This window comes from Quercus suber, unplaced genomic scaffold, assembly GCF_002906115.3.
Source record: "Quercus suber isolate HL8 unplaced genomic scaffold, Cork oak 2.0 scaffold_475, whole genome shotgun sequence".
Classification (NCBI taxonomy): domain Eukaryota; kingdom Viridiplantae; phylum Streptophyta; class Magnoliopsida; order Fagales; family Fagaceae; genus Quercus; species Quercus suber.
Window position 1 is genome coordinate 127,811 of NW_027069926.1, and position 15,905 is coordinate 143,715.

Below are 15,905 nucleotides of genomic sequence, written 5' to 3' on the forward strand. Positions count from 1 at the left end.
GCGATAATTTTTTTTTAAGAAAGATAAAGCCATCAAATTTAAGTCCCCAATTTAAAAAAGTTTCATTAGGACAACATTTTTAATCATTTTGTACCAATCTCATAGAATTGATCTAGTGATTAATAAAACTTCATAAAATTGAAGGTTCAATGTTCAAATTCCTAATTAATATCCTGGAATCACTACAAAAGTATTTTTCCTTGTAATTAATCATGTGTATGGAAGAGAGAATGGATTAGTTTTATTTTTTTAATTCATTAGTTAAGGGTAATGAGATTTAAATTTTAAATATCTCCGTTAAAAACACTAAAAGTATCCGGCTCTTGACATATCTAGGAATCAATTAAACACATAATAATGTGATAAAAGAGTTCTGGATACTCAAGTTAACCCAAAAATGATTATTTATTATGCCTTCAACAATTGTAAGTGTTTAGAGCTTATTGTTCTATTAACATCTTTAGTTAGATTCCAAAAAATTTAGAGCGCCAGTGTAATAAAAATTTAACTAATAGTTTTGTACCTCAGCTGATATTCAAATCTCCCTCCATGAACTATTAAATTATTAAATAAAATACAAAATTCAGCAAATGTATAAAAAAAAATTAAGATTTAATTACAAGACACCATGGGAAATTAGTAAATATTCCTACAGTAAACACAAAGTGCACAACCGACAACTAACCACTCCACAAAGCTTATTAGCTTACTGTATTACTTTACACATGAATTAATTGCAATCCTTTGTCTTTCCTTCCTCATCACTCCCACTTGCTCCACTTCACAAATCTCACTCTCTCACAGGACTCTTCTCTCTCTGTCTTTCTCTCTCTCTCTCACACACACACACACACACCGCGTTGGACTTGGAAGTAGAAGAAGCAGAACGAAGATGGGTTCTGTATCTCTAAAAATAGGTGATGGAACAGCCAGATTCAGAAGAGCAACTCTTTGCTCTTCAGCACTCAACATTCTCATGCTCTTCTCTGTTCTCACCACCAATCTCTTTGCTCTCTACGCTTTCACATCTTCCCCAAAGGACCACCAAAACCAACTACTTCACCACACTCACAAGAACATATCTCTCATATCCGAGCAGGTCTCACTAATCCTCGGTGAGATCGCTGTCTCACAGAGAAAGCTTGCCAAGATGGAAAAAGAGCTTCTTGGCTATGAAAGCTTCGATCTTTCAAGACCCAACCTTGCAAACGAGCTCAAACTCTTTCTCCAGCATCACCAGCTCCCATTAGGCAAGGACTCAAAAAGTGGGATCACTGAAATGGTGGCTTCTGTGGGCCATTCCTGTGAGAAATCTGTGGACTTTTTGTCTCAGTATATGACTTACAAGGTCTCTGGGCCTTGCCCTGATGATTGGAGCGTTGCCCAGAAGCTAATTTTGCGTGGATGTGAGCCTTTGCCCAGAAGGAGATGCTTTGCCAAGTCTATTCCCAAGGTGGGTCTTTTTCCTTTTCCTATTTCGCTTTGGAAACCTGTTAGTGATAAGATTGTTAGTTGGAGTGGACTTGGATGTAAGAATTTTGAGTGTTTGAATAACAAGAAATTTAGTACTAGAGATTGTGTGGGTTGTTTTGATTTGGTTAATGGGTATGAGAATCAGAGATTTATTAAGGCTAGAAGCAAAAATGATTTTCTTGTTGATGATGTTTTAGCTTTGGGAAATGGAGGGATAAGAATTGGGTTTGATATTGGAGGAGGGTCTGGGACCTTTGCTGCTAGAATGGCAGAGAAGAAGGTAACTGTGATCACCAACACTTTGAATATTGATGCCCTTTATAGTGAATTCATAGCTGCAAGAGGACTTTTCCCTCTATACTTAAGTTTAGACCATCGATTCCCTTTCTATGATAATGTGTTTGATCTGATTCACGCATCGAGTGGATTGGATATCGGTGCTAAACCTGAGAAACTGGAGTTCTTGATGTTTGACATTGATCGCATTTTGAGGGCTGGTGGGTTGTTTTGGTTGGATAATTTTTACTGTGCTAATGATGAGAAAAAAAGGGAGTTAACAAGGTTGATTGAAAGATTTGGATATAAAAAGATGAAATGGGTTGTGGGGGAGAAGGTGGACACAGTTGGGACAGGGAAACTGGAGATCTACTTGTCTGCGGTTTTACAAAAGCCGGTAAGAGTATGATACTCAGGAGCTTCGGTAGGAAACTGCAAGAGGTAAGTTATCTCTTGATATTCTCGTCTTTGCTCGCACAGAGATCGTCTGAGTTAATTGCTTATCATCCTCATGATATTGCTTCAAAAGCAGAATAAGTGCATCAATTGTTTCTTTTCCCAGCTGCAAATCAGCAGTGAAGGATAATATGTTCTGTGGCTTAGTAAGGCTGTTATATCTCTTATATGGTACATTAGGGGATTGTAGCTAGCTTGGTTATTTGGACAATCAATTGTTAGGAAATGAAAGAATCATAGTGTATTTTTGCAATTTTTATGTTGTAGGTTTTTAGTGTTGAAATATGCTGTCCTCTGAATAATACTATTACTTGAATCAGGATGTTCATGCTCTTTGATCCTAAAAGCTAAGCATAGTTCTGACTTTTCATTCGGATCTTGAAGAATTACTTACCAATAATTTCTGTGGTGACTGTATTTCAAATGCTGAAACCACTCGTATAGTTATTTGCCTTTTCAGCAGGAATTGTAGTGCTTGTATTTATGGAGTGTTTGAGTTTGTACAATGTCAATATCCACTAGTCATCCTTGTATAAATGAAACATTGGCTGCTTTATGGACGAAAAAAGGATTATCTCCATTTGAAATGTATCAATTTCATAGTTTAAATTAAATACTACAAATTCAAAGGTGTATCCATTACAAAATTTAAAATTTTAATTGATGTGATGCTCTATACACTTATAGATCCAAGAAATAAAATCTTAACAGCAAAATAGAGTCTCTCCATTTCACTTGAAATGGAGAGGATCCCTTAGGTTGATAATGCTTAGTGCATAAACCATAGTTTTGTAATTCAGAACCCCATGCCTTATGCAGTGATGGATAGGCAGTGATGTTATCCACTTTATCAACTTCTGTTTCCTCAACCCAGACCTAATCCCCGTCATACAATTACCATGGGCTACTGTACACCAAATTTGGCTAATCAAAAAACAACACAACATCTATTTACTTCACTTTCCCTGATCTGTTTAATTGGGGTAAACTGTGAAATTAATCAGAAAACCAATTGAGCTACTTTGTTCATCTTAGGTATAGGAGATGTCTGATCTTCTAATACATTGAGAAAGTTTTATATCAAATTGTTGAAATAGAACATCAGGTGATGTTTCACTTGTACATTTTTTGGTTCTATATAAAATTGTGGAGACCTAAATTTCTGGTTACTGAAGAAAAATTCTTGCTGAAGGCATGATTTCCTAGATCTCTCTCAATGCCTACCAGTACTGAGGAAGGTATCTATCATGTGTATTTTTGACACTGCAATGTTCAATTTAGTGCATTGAACCCATGAGGAGTATGCTGAAGAAAGCAAGAAATGCTGAGTTCTGCTGAGTATTATTAAACAAGTTCAACCTCTCAAAAAAGATCTTTAACAGTGGCACAAAACTAGTAATGTTGTGAGGATTGAAAGGCGTGATTGGTAGGCGGGTTTACCCATCAATATTTGTCCAATATTGCTCCGAGCGAGAGAGGCCATAGACAGAAAGACAAGCATGGCCTTTGATGCTAATGTCCTAGAATTTGGGCCTCAAACACACTGAACTGGACTGCAGCCACTCAATCTCTATGATGGAGGCGAATGAATTAATTCAATCATGGTCCAGTTGTGAAAATGGGCACCAGATCACTCTTATACATTTTGCAATCGTTCTGCTTTTTTTACGGTAGTGCCCACCAACCATAATGCCAATTTTCATCATATATATATTTATATTGCTAAACAATTTTCATGTACATATGATTAATCTTGTTGATTTTTCAACCAGTTAGAAAGAACGACCCTCTCTGTCTCTCCTGCATGGTGAAAAGAATTGGTGTCTATTCCATCTCTCCTTCATAAACTTGCCCTATTTGCACTGCCTTTCCTTGCTATATTATTTTGTTTCCATCAACTCCGAACAAATTAACATGCATGTTTACGAGCCCGACTAGGAGTGTTTTTATAGGGGAACATTAACTTGTCACTTGGTCCTTGTAAGCTTTTACCCAAATAGAAAAAACTCACTTTTATCATATCTTCTGTCATTTCTTGCATCTAAAAACTCTTTATCAATACCACTTCAAAACATTTTATCATTGTAATTTGTTCAACCTCTCAAATACAAAAGATGTACAACTATCTCGATTTTCTTCAGTAATTCCAAATGGGCTCATAGCATAGGTTCCTTAGTGTGTGGAAGCATAGGATACAAACAGTTTCAGCTATTTCATTACTGTTAAACCAGCAGACATGTAGGAGAGAACTAAGCCAATTTAAGTACTGATAGAGGCATTATGCAGCAGCACTTAAAGCAACATAGGGGATGGTCAATCTGTGAGGATTAGCAGCAAATTGTGTTTAGACTGATACAGGACGAGACATTTATGCCATTGTCATTGTCGGTACTTAGTACACTCCATAAAATGGTTGCCCGAACCAACTCTGCTAAATAGGAGTTTTTGAGATTTTGGTTGGTGCCAGTAGACCATACTCATTTGCAAAGTTACTTTTTATTTATTTATAATTTGTTAGTTACAATGGGACATAACAAATCTGAACCTTAAATGGCATGGCATTTGCAACTTTACTAGACCTTTTGATCATGGGCCTTGTTCTTTCTTTCTGATTATTTTTTTCCCTGGCCCATCACAGAGATAGATCCCGAGCATTATAAAAAAGATGGCATCACTAGCCAGCTGTTTACTTAGAAAGAGGGTAATAATGGGATATATATTTTCCTCTTTAACAATTCTAATTCGGTCAGCCATGTGTTTTCTTTCTTCACTTTTTCTCTCCAACTAATTTGGCATCAATGGAAATGGCTTTCAGCAAATTGGCTTATCTCACTTGGTCACACTCATATCGTATTTATGGCCCTACTCTCTTGAAACTGGCATTTTCAATATGGTTTCACTCAAAAATAAGATCTTGATTTATCGCCTCGATTATAGCAAATTAAGCTATCCTAGAAACCCTTAATCATACTATCCCACATGCACATTTCACAATGAATAGCAATAAATCCCACAAACCAACACATTAATTGGCCTAGTTGTAAAGGCTTGGGTCAACATACCTCAGGGCATGGGTTCAAGTTTCCCCACTAGCAACATGTTACGGCTCCTTATATCCTACCTGCCGGCTATCCACCTAACTCATCAACGACTGTGATGTGGGGGTCTTAGTTAGGGAGCTATCAGGGTGCTACTATGGTCTTTTAGCTAAGAACCGTTATTTTTATTAACCAAAAAAAAAATCCCATCAGACAAACTATAGAATCATCTAACAATTTCATTATAACTATGAACCATAAGTTCTATTACACTACAAGGGTTCTTCACCTAATTTCAAGTTCTTACAAAGGTGACTGCAAGTCTAACAGCACATTGCACCATTACAAGGCAAAAGCAAGTAGAAGTACTCACATTAAGTGGCCATGGTTGAGGTTAAATAAATTATATGACATTAATATTTCAAGCCCAAAGAAGCTGAGATCTCCCCCCCAAACATGGCAGCAAATCAGACTTGTGTGATCACATGCAGCATTGCAGTTAAGTTAGTCTCAAGCATATCCACCTTCTGACATGGGGCCGTTAGTCCCTTGCATTGCAGCACTGTTTAGAAGCTGCATTCCCTCTTCGCTCATCTTCTGAACTTCTGAAGGTGATAAAATTTTGATGCAGCGTACACAACGAACAAATTGCCTGCACGGACACAATGCATGTTTAAAATGGAGATCTGTAGGACTAACTGTCACTCCTAAAAACAATCTTTAAGCAGAGAAAACATGAAACATCAAGTAGATGAAAGAAAACTCACTCCCAAGGATCATCCCCAACGAGTAGAACATCATTCTCATAATCCACATATACTAGTTTCCACCCTGAACCTCTTGGGTCATTGAGCAGCCCCTCAAGTCCAAACATGCCCTCAATTGCAGCACATAGTTCATCATAATTTCTAAAACCTGTGACATCAATTGACCTCCCAACAAATCCTTTTTTTTGAACCTGTCAGCCAAAACCCAAATCCATCACCCATGGTTATAAAAATGTAGCACCTTCATAAAACACACAAGGCACAAGCACAGAGAGCTTATAATCCATGAGATAATACAACTAAGCTAGGAAATCAACTGAAACAATGAATGCCTTATTGAACAATTCAACAGATGACAGTTTAATCTAAAGAAAGTGCCACCGTTTGAACCTAGGAAACGTGAGAGTTTAAACCAATTTAGCCAGTGCACCAGTCTTTGCCAATTTGGCAATCTGAGCAGGGGCATCATATACTCAATGAACAATGATGATGAAACTCATGGCAATCTAGAATGTACGTTTTTTCAGATTGAAAGTTTATTCTGACTACATAATACACATATACTTCACTTTAATAATATATATGTGGGGGTAAATTCTATAAATTCAATATAATTCATACCTTTGTATAGGTTCGCACAAGTGGAACTACTTGCTGCCACGAACTATTCTGCAGAAGACTGCCCTCATCAAAATCCACATTGCTTGAAGATGTACCTCCTGAGCTGTCTGGTAATTCTTGCCGAGAGAAAGCTTGAGAGTCTCCTAGGCTTGCTGAGGTAATCTGAGATTGAACATCCTGACTTGAACTGAAGTTGCCAACTAAACAATCGGAAGGATTCTGGAATCCAGCATTCTTCACTGTACATAGGTCATCCAGAATGGTGCTTGAAACAGAAGGATCTACTGCAGTACTTCCACCATTATTAACATCAATGTTAGCACAACTGTAAATCCCACTTTGATTGTAGCTCTCATCTGACAAATCTCTTAGACCACTTGAATTGGATATACAACTAAGGTTACGTGAGTCTTGGTGAGAAAATGAAGTGAGCTGGTCAGCTTGGGATAAAATCCTTAAATTATTTAGTTGATGATCCCACATTTCCTGACCCATTGGAGGTAAAGCAGGATTAACTGCTTCAGGAAACAATGCCGAAGAATCTTGCAATCCAAACATGGATAAAGGTCCAGGAGATCTATACATTCCACCAAGAGGTTGGCAAGAAGGGTAAAATTTCCATTCATCAGGGTCTAGGGATGGAAGAAAGCCATTTGGATTAGAACAATCAGACTGGGGAACATCAAGTTGTTGGGGATGGTAGATCAATGATTCCAATTGTGGCTGCATAGGCCACGAACTTGTTTGTGATTGCAGTGGCTCCTGGTTCTGGTTAATGAATGTTGGCTGGTTCACAAGGTTCTGAGTTACGGGGCATGCAACCAATTTTTCCTCATTGCACTCTCCTGTTGAAGTCAACTGGCTTAACTCATCTGTTGAAATCTCAGGTTCTATAATTGGCTTTTCAGTATTAATTCCAGCCAGTGTTCGGTTTTCACATTCGGCTAGAGAGTTAAATTTTCCAGGTGGCATTGCTTTTGATGATGAATTTAAGTTCATGGCATCAGGTTGGTCAAGGCCTGACTGAGGCTGAATTGGAGGTGTTCCCTCTGAACAGATAAGATGAGATTTTTGGTTGGTTGTGCCCTGCTGCATGATCTTCATATCTCGCAATGGATCTACTTTAGTAGCAGATTCTTGTTGTACAGTAGGATAAAAGTTTCCAGGATGGTTCATATGTTGAGGTTTCAACAGCATCTTGATTAATTGTTCTGAGTATATATTAGGCATCGGGTATGGAAGATCCCCATTTCCATTATCAGGAACCCGGACAAGGGGTCTTTTAACCATATTTCCCCATTCGGTTTCTGTTCCTGGTAGCATAGAAATGGCCATAAGATTGATATTTAATAAACCTGAACATTAAGAAACAATGACAAGAGATAAACTTACCCAAAAATCCAGAGTGAAACGGGCGTTTGAGACCTGAAGTCAAAGAAGGAAAAATGAAAAGACTTTCGGGAGTCTCAACTTCCCACGGACTAACCCTATTCTGTTTATCACAACACCCTGGCTCATCCCACTCCACCTGTTAATGAAACAGGAATATGTAGTTTAACTGCTAGACTATCACAAGACAAAATAGTTTCTGGCTTCTTTTACTTCACAGGGAACAACAAACAAACATCAATATGAAAGAATCATTTGGTTATTTAGTTATGTTAATAAGTATCTAGTCCACCTGAAGATTTCTCCACTTGGAACCAGGCCACCTCAGTGGATCTAAGTCACTAATGCCAACTATTGTACCCATATACCTGTAGAAAAGAAGAAAGATGTCAACCCTTTTCTGCATATTCAAGAAATGAACTCATGATAATAACATTGGCAACAATATCTTTGTCATGCAAAAAAAAATGTATTAAATTTTTATTGTCCACTAGATTATAAATTAACAAATATAAAATAGTAATTCACCACTATGATAACTCTTTTAGTTTTAGCCAAAACGTAATCACAATACCCACAGGCTATAAATAAGTATGAAACAGGATCTAGTCATTCGGAAAATTACCTCCGCTTACCGGACTCCTCTGTTTCAAACATCATCCCAAACCTCATGCCAACAGAGAGTTGCGTCCCAAAGACAGATTTACGGAATCTTGACAAAGGGATGACAAATTCTGAAGGACATGCCCTACAAATAAGATAAAATAATGGGAGGGTCAAGAAGTAATTCAAAATCCAGAGATGTGGGAAAAGAATATAGAAACCATAAATAGGTGAAAGATTTCATATTTGTGAACCTTGGGTTGTAGAATATTGTGAATGAGCTTCGGTTCGCTGCAGCATGAGCTGCAGCAGCCAGGACACCAATGTGCATGCTATCAGCAGATAAAACTGATGAGGGTAATGTTGTTTGCTGACGGTTTGCACGCCTCACACCTACCATTAAATGTGACTTTTCATCCCTGGTTGAATATATTGAAATGTGTGATCAGGAGCGGCCGTAAATTAGAAAATCATATGTGCCAGGTAGAGTTACACACACACACACACATACAGGCAACAGACAATCATTCTGACCTTTTATGTATTTATTCTATAACATAAATTGCCAAAGCAAATGGTAAAGCTTCCATAATAGTTTGACTACATAATAATCTGCAAGTAATTGGTAAGCATATAGCACCATGCTTAGGATGACTTCCACTAGTATTTGGATTACAAGCTCCAAAAAATTATATGAATCTCAATACACCATGTAAATATGATCAAAATGGTCAAAGCTGGCATATCACTATGAATTCACAGGTTGTTACCACAAAGCCTAGTTATCATTCCTACAACTTTGCAAGTAACAGAGAGAATCCGCACTCTCTTTTTTTTTTTCCTTTTTTTTTTTAATTCTATCCCAAAACATGCAACAACCAGAACAAAAAGTCCACAAAAAAATTCCTTGAGGTTGTATAAGCAAACTTAAGACAGCACATTCAAAGCAGATGCACCTAACAGGAGAGAGTGTCCAATATCGTTTTATGCCTTGCCAATTGCCATAAGACTTCAAGCTACGTAACTACAGTTTACCTGATAAACAGGACAGCATCACCTGCTTTAAGCCTTTTGGCACCAACAAACAGACTCCATCCAGTTGTGAGAAGGTGTCGTTTCGGCTGGCCTAAATAAAAGACAATAATAGGTCATACTCAGGAAAACAAAACCCAACACATTGCAAACGTAAAAACTGGAAAATTATTCAGAATGGAATAGTATACGGTGCAGAATTCCATCTTTTGGATCATTCTGCACCATAAATTTTGAATTACAAATATCTTGGACTTTTTCTTAAAGCTAAGAAAGCTGAATTTAAAGTTCAAGACCTGTATAGTATCAAAATAGATACATATATCAGCAACCTCACCTCGGTATATGTGGCGAAACGTCCACGTGTTATCATGCAAGTCCCGGACAACAAGTTCTTGAGTTGGTGGTTGCATTGTATAATCCTGGAATAGTTATCCATGTGAATTTGAAATTTTGAACGCATATGTAAAATATAACACAAATACATCATAGCATGAAAAGGTATGTCAAGTCATCAACCAAAAACATTTAAAGCCTCACCAAAGGAGGAAAAAGCTTTTCTGCTGCCCTGCGTGGTACTGAAAAGCCACCATGTGTGCTTGTATCACTTGCAGTTAAAGTTTTGCAGAAAAACTCACTTGGATGTTTGTTGGGCTTGAGTCCAAAGTCTGGTACAGGGAAGATGTCTTTTTCCTAAGCCAAAGGTAATTCATAAATGGAATCAACATCCAATATCAAGAACCTTGCAGAATTATTCCTTTTTCTTTTTTGGACTCTATATATATATATATATATATTATCAAGACAATATCTAATGGTAACTATACTTACAGTGTTTACAGGTTGAAGACTCATTTGAGCATAAATTTCGTCCGTATCTTTGTCTGCCTATCAAAAAATGTAAAGCAAAGATAAATCATAGATGTTCTAAAGACATTTTTTGCAATTATATCCCTATTTAGGGGATTGAACGCAGATAATAACTGACAAATACATACATGCAATGTAACATTTTGAAGTTGGCACATCAATTGAGATGGAAGATTCGGATAGTTGGGAATTTGTGACGTTACTGTCCGTTTGGTGGAAGCAGCTACCTGTTCCAAGAAACAAAATGTACGTTACTTATATTAATTACTATGAGATAAACAGCAAAACTCAGCAGAGAAACTGTTGCCAATATATTTCAGGAAAATCATTTCCAAAAAGCTCCCATCACACTTCTTATATTATATTTGGGATCTTGCTTTTTATGATAAAAACCTAAATATACAAATTTCTTCATTAAAAGGTGCAGCAGTTAAATTATAATGCACTGACTTTACAATCAATATCAACAATTTGTACAATCACTTGAAGGAGATGCCTATGTATTATATAGCAATCTGCCTCCTGGTCTAATCCGTGATTGGGATAGAATGTCTTAAGGCAAGGTTTCAAACATCTCTAGAGTTCCCCCAAAAAGTGTAGGTGTGACATAATTGATGGGAATGCACGCTTGATTTGCTTAAAAAAAGGTATGCAGATAACATACAATCCATGCAATAGCATCATTTCACCAATTTCATCATTTCATCATTTTATCGGGCCATGCAGCACTCACATTTAAATTCTACAAAGTAGACCAAGCATAAGAAAACAATTTGGCCAATACTGGTCTTTTAGACACGCAAGTCATAATGTTCACACAAATTATATGTGTAAAACATTATCTTGTGCTGTTTATGTATCAGATCTGTATCAAGTACGAATCAGATATGGATACACCTACTATTTTGACATATCCATGCTTCCTAGGGTGAAACAGGAGCTAGTTGCCTAGGATCGCAGGTACTTTGCTACAAAACAACTTAATGGGGAAGAAAGGTGGCTGCCTCTAGCTGTCAGCTTATATACTTTTGATTATCCTTGTAGCTTGTGAGCTTGGTTGTAATTCTTTAAAATATCAGTACTTCCTTACAAAGTAATTTCTGCAATGGATTGAATTGAAAAGTTAGGTTTGTTTGAGTTTACTTGGAAACGCCCCCCTCCCCACCTTTTTCTTCCACCTTCCTGGTTAGCGCAAAGCTTCCGTCTAGTGCTCCAGTGCACTGGACCAAAACCAAACCCTCCTGGTTACTCTTCTCTCCCTGATGCTGATATACTTGGCATTTCTTTTCTCCTACTTGCTTAAAATTCCATTATCTCATGAACTCTCCCTAGCTTCTATTTCTCTCTTCTAAAAATCCTCCCAACTTGATTCTCACCACATTCCTCGCAAGATAATTCCTTAATTACAAGGACTCCCAAGGAAGTTGTATATATTAACCAGATACAGATAAACGAATTTGACTCATAAACGTGACCAAATTACTGCAAAGTGTGTTTCGTTTCCCTTAAAAAATGATAAATCTAGGCAGAATAGGCAAATTAGGGCATGTTTGGTACATATATTTAAACGCATGTTTTTGGTTTTTAAACAATATTACATTAATTTTCACGTATTTTTCACATACATGTACTTTTAAAAAATACAAACAAAGAACAATGTTTCCAAACGGCCCCTTAATCACTGAGAATCTTACTTAAGATCTAATATAAAAGTTGAAGAGAAATGCATTTAGTACTTAACAAGAAAGGTCACGGTGAAATCGCTGAGACAAAAGTTCATGCACAGGGAACTCAAAGGTTGGCCAAAACCCCAAAAAAATAGAAAATAACAGAAATTCCAAAAAAGATAAAAGTCATAGAACAAAACTGCGGAACTGTAGAAAGTAGAAACAGGACAAAAGAAATTTGTACCAAAAGAGTAAATGTTAAAGGTCAGTAGCATTGAAAAGCAAAGGAAATAAATGCAAACCTGCTCGCTGTGACCTTGAGGGAAGTAGTACACTAGACTTCCCAGCTGAGGCAATGAAACAAGAGGACCAGCACACGCGTGCCATAACTCAGAGTTTATAGTCTTCCTGGCCCCTGAAAATCCCAACAGTAAAAATCCTTAATAAGAACTGATCTTTTTCAAGATTCTACCAAAAACCAACTTCGTTCAAATTATAAAACAAACAAAACTACACTATAAATGAGCCACTAATGGCCTAATGAAGTGTATTAAATTTACTCCAAGTTATCAAAACTTGCAAAAAACCAAAGAAAGAAAGTGGATTTTTTTTAGAAATGAACAAACCAGACTGATCCTGCATTTCTTTCAACAATTTCATCTCCTCAAGCAGACATGTTGTGTGTGCTCCACTTCCACCCATGAACCCACTTCCTCCAGCTTTGACTCTCTCTTCAACACAGCCCATTTATGCGAGCCCCATTTACAAGTTCAATACAACACACACACCCACAACCTCAAATCCCAAAACCCCTTAATTCCCAGAACCCAAATTCTCATTTCTCATCTAAAACAAGTCCAAGCTAGAATCTTTTTCCCTGTCCCCCATTACTCTCACTCTTTTTCTTCAGAAAGGTGAGAAATCACCATTGACCCACGTCTCAAAATTTAGTAGAGAATACATATGCACCGAGAAAAAAACAAAAACATCCAATCAGGCCAAAAAAGCAAGAGCCAAGAGACCCCCCCTCAAGAATCCAAAATCAAGGAACAAATACTGCAAAAAGAGACTGTGAATCTAGGAGGTGGGGCTTCAGGGCTCAACCCCAAAAGACTAAAAAAAAAAAAACAAAGCCCATGAGTTTGTATCAAAGCACGCGGACCAAAGCGTGAGTGAGAGAGAGAGTGGCCCTTTCTCTATAACAATCGAGTGCTTGTTTTTACACACCAAAAGAAACCGACCTTTCGATGAACACACCCTATAGTCCCCACACTCATCACACTGGTTCCTCCTTTGCCTCTCTCTCTCTCTCTCTCTCTAAAAGTCCTGTCTTTCTCTCTATGGTTTGGTTAAAACGGGAAAGAGTGTGCAAGCTCTCTAAAATCGTCAGCTAGCTAAGCTTTTCAGTGGACACACTTTCTGTATTATGGGTGATTCCATTGCAGCTTTAAAAAGTTAACAAATTCTGAAAAAGGTAATTTTAAAAATAAGGGACAAAGTAATTTTTATAAAAAATAAAAATAAAAATAATAATAGTAATAAAAGCAGAGCAAGACAATGAGAACACGAAAACAGTACAAGAAACAGTGAGAGAGAGAGAGAGAGAGAGAGAGAGAGAGAGAGCGAAAACTTTTTATTTTAAAAAACGAGGGAGCTGGGGACTTTTGGTTTTGGGTTGTTCTTTTTCAGGAAATGGTAAAAGATTGTTAAAGATGTGGCGTATTTCACTATTTTATTACGTGGATTTCGAGGATTTGTACGGTTTTTTTGGTGAGTATTTCTACTCTCAATCTTCTTCTTTTTTTGGTTTTTCTAAAGTAATGACAAATTTCATGCAAAAATTGACGATTGATAAGTGATTACTTAAAAACTTACTTCTTCTTGTTTTTATGACATTTCAATTATTATGAAAAATATTATAAAATTTATTTTATTGGTAACATTATTCTTGGATAAGTACAATAATCGTAAGATATTTAAACTTAGGTTCTCAACACTTATATTGTGTAACAAAATTTCTATATAATTTAGCATAAAAAACCACTTTTTTCTATTTTATATATTTATTCTTCAAAATATATCATATTATATTATCACTATAGTAATATAATAAATGTTCCAGTTAATAGGCGTCCTTAAAATATATGTTAATAAACTATTTTAGAAAAAATTTAATATTACTTTTATGAAAAATATAATAAGTTGTCAAAGAATTAGTTTTTTTTTTTTCAATAAAAACATTTCGTAAACTAATATTTTTAGAGCATTCGTTAATTTTTTTTTTCCTGGGTTGTATGATCTTGGAACATGGATGTTTGATTCTTATGGACTAACTCTAAGAGTCAACGGATTTTCTCTTCCTATAAATTTCAATCTTATGGTATTGACATATAGAGTGGGACTCCATATTTATTCTTGATAAATATAATAAATTATCAATTCTTTTGTTAAGACCGCTTAAACATAAGTTTGTAACACTTATTTAATAAAATTTGTCAATGAGTTTGAATTCAACTAGCATATCTTCACTCTTGTTAAATATTAAATAAAGAGTAGGACCTTAAATTCAAGATCCATTAAATACATGCGTAACTTATCAATTTAAAATAAATAGAATAAAAATATTTTAGTATACCAAGCATCAATTTAAAGATAGTATTTATTATATTATCATATGATGTAAATTATTTTTATTATAAAAATTAGTTTTTTTAACCTCCTCTGCAAATTTTTTTTTTTATATATAACTGTTTCTACTTCATTTTTGAAAGTTATTTCTGAACTTTCTGAGCTTCTGCCTACGGTATTTGAGTAATTTGACCATTCGGCACGCGTGCGGTTCACGACAACTAAAACCAGGAGCTACACGTTAACTCTACTGACACGTGTTACAGAGCTGACTGGGCTGTCACGGCGCAGTTTCTATTTTTCACATTCCTTGCTTTGGTTTTTTAAGCCACTTGGAATAGATACCATTCCTTTCATGCCTCTTTGGCATGCGTCTATACTTGCCAAAGCCTCGTTGAATCAATAATAATATTTTATTCTTTTAATGGGAAATTACCAACCAAAAAAAATTGCAAACGTTTCTATGCAGTTGTTTTAAAGTTACAGACAGTGCATAACTTCAAAGTAATTAAAGATGAGTTTTACTTTTTATTCAAATTTACGATACTTCTTCCTCAATTAGATACATGAGTACGTAACAAATTAGCGGTATGAGATACATTAATATTGTTAAGTATAAATGGATCGATGATATACAGTATTTTTTTTTGGTGATAAAAAAAATTTACATAGAAAGGGAAAACGACAACCCATATACACATTTAACAACATTGAAGAAAATGGACATCAATATGCTCACTAGTGGGGATTAGAAGGACTCGATCCCAATGAATTAATAATGTTTATAAGTGTTAAGTCATAAATTCAATTACAGCACCATTGTATTAATGGATGTCCTTAGGGTGATTGTTTATAAACTATATTAGAAAAGTTTTAATACCATTTTTATGGAAAATATAAAAAGCTGTCAAAAAAAAGTTTCATTGTTTTAGCATTCTTATATAAAATGTTTCTAAAAATAGTGCATAAACCATTGCCTTTAGGGTATTCATTGACATTTCTCAAAAAATAAAATCAAAGTCAAAAGCAAATTTTATGTATTTGAACAAATCTAATGGTACAATTTTTGTTTTGGATTCACCAAA

General features: G+C 35.9%; 2 protein-coding genes across 3 annotated transcripts; one reads left to right on the top strand and one right to left on the bottom strand.

Moving 5' to 3' along the window:
- The first annotated feature begins 725 nt into the window (after nucleotides 1–725).
- Nucleotides 726–2,575, top strand: LOC112012144 (probable methyltransferase At1g29790). The gene has a single exon (XM_024044525.2). It carries the CDS (start codon nucleotides 893–895, stop codon nucleotides 2,156–2,158), a length of 1,266 nt encoding a protein of 421 aa, XP_023900293.2. The 5' UTR covers nucleotides 726–892; the 3' UTR covers nucleotides 2,159–2,575.
- Nucleotides 2,576–5,459: 2,884 nt separating this feature from the next.
- On the bottom strand, nucleotides 5,460–13,687 carry LOC112011953 (auxin response factor 5). Of its 2 annotated transcripts, none has more exons than XM_024044312.2 (14): nucleotides 12,819–13,687; nucleotides 12,495–12,607; nucleotides 10,654–10,752; nucleotides 10,487–10,543; nucleotides 10,196–10,348; nucleotides 9,993–10,077; nucleotides 9,659–9,749; nucleotides 8,878–9,042; nucleotides 8,646–8,768; nucleotides 8,313–8,388; nucleotides 8,024–8,159; nucleotides 6,632–7,938; nucleotides 6,011–6,201; nucleotides 5,460–5,895 (listed from the first exon to the last, which is right to left on the bottom strand). In XM_024044312.2, the coding sequence occupies exons 1-14, from the start codon at nucleotides 12,937–12,939 to the stop codon at nucleotides 5,754–5,756; spliced, it is 2,859 nt and encodes a 952-aa protein (XP_023900080.1). In that variant the 5' UTR covers nucleotides 12,940–13,687; the 3' UTR covers nucleotides 5,460–5,753. The 2 variants fall into 2 exon arrangements, with proteins under 2 accessions (XP_023900080.1, XP_023900074.1); XM_024044306.2 differs by having other exon boundaries at nucleotides 6,632–7,944; nucleotides 12,819–13,685.
- Between the last annotated feature and the right edge of the window lie 2,218 nt (nucleotides 13,688–15,905).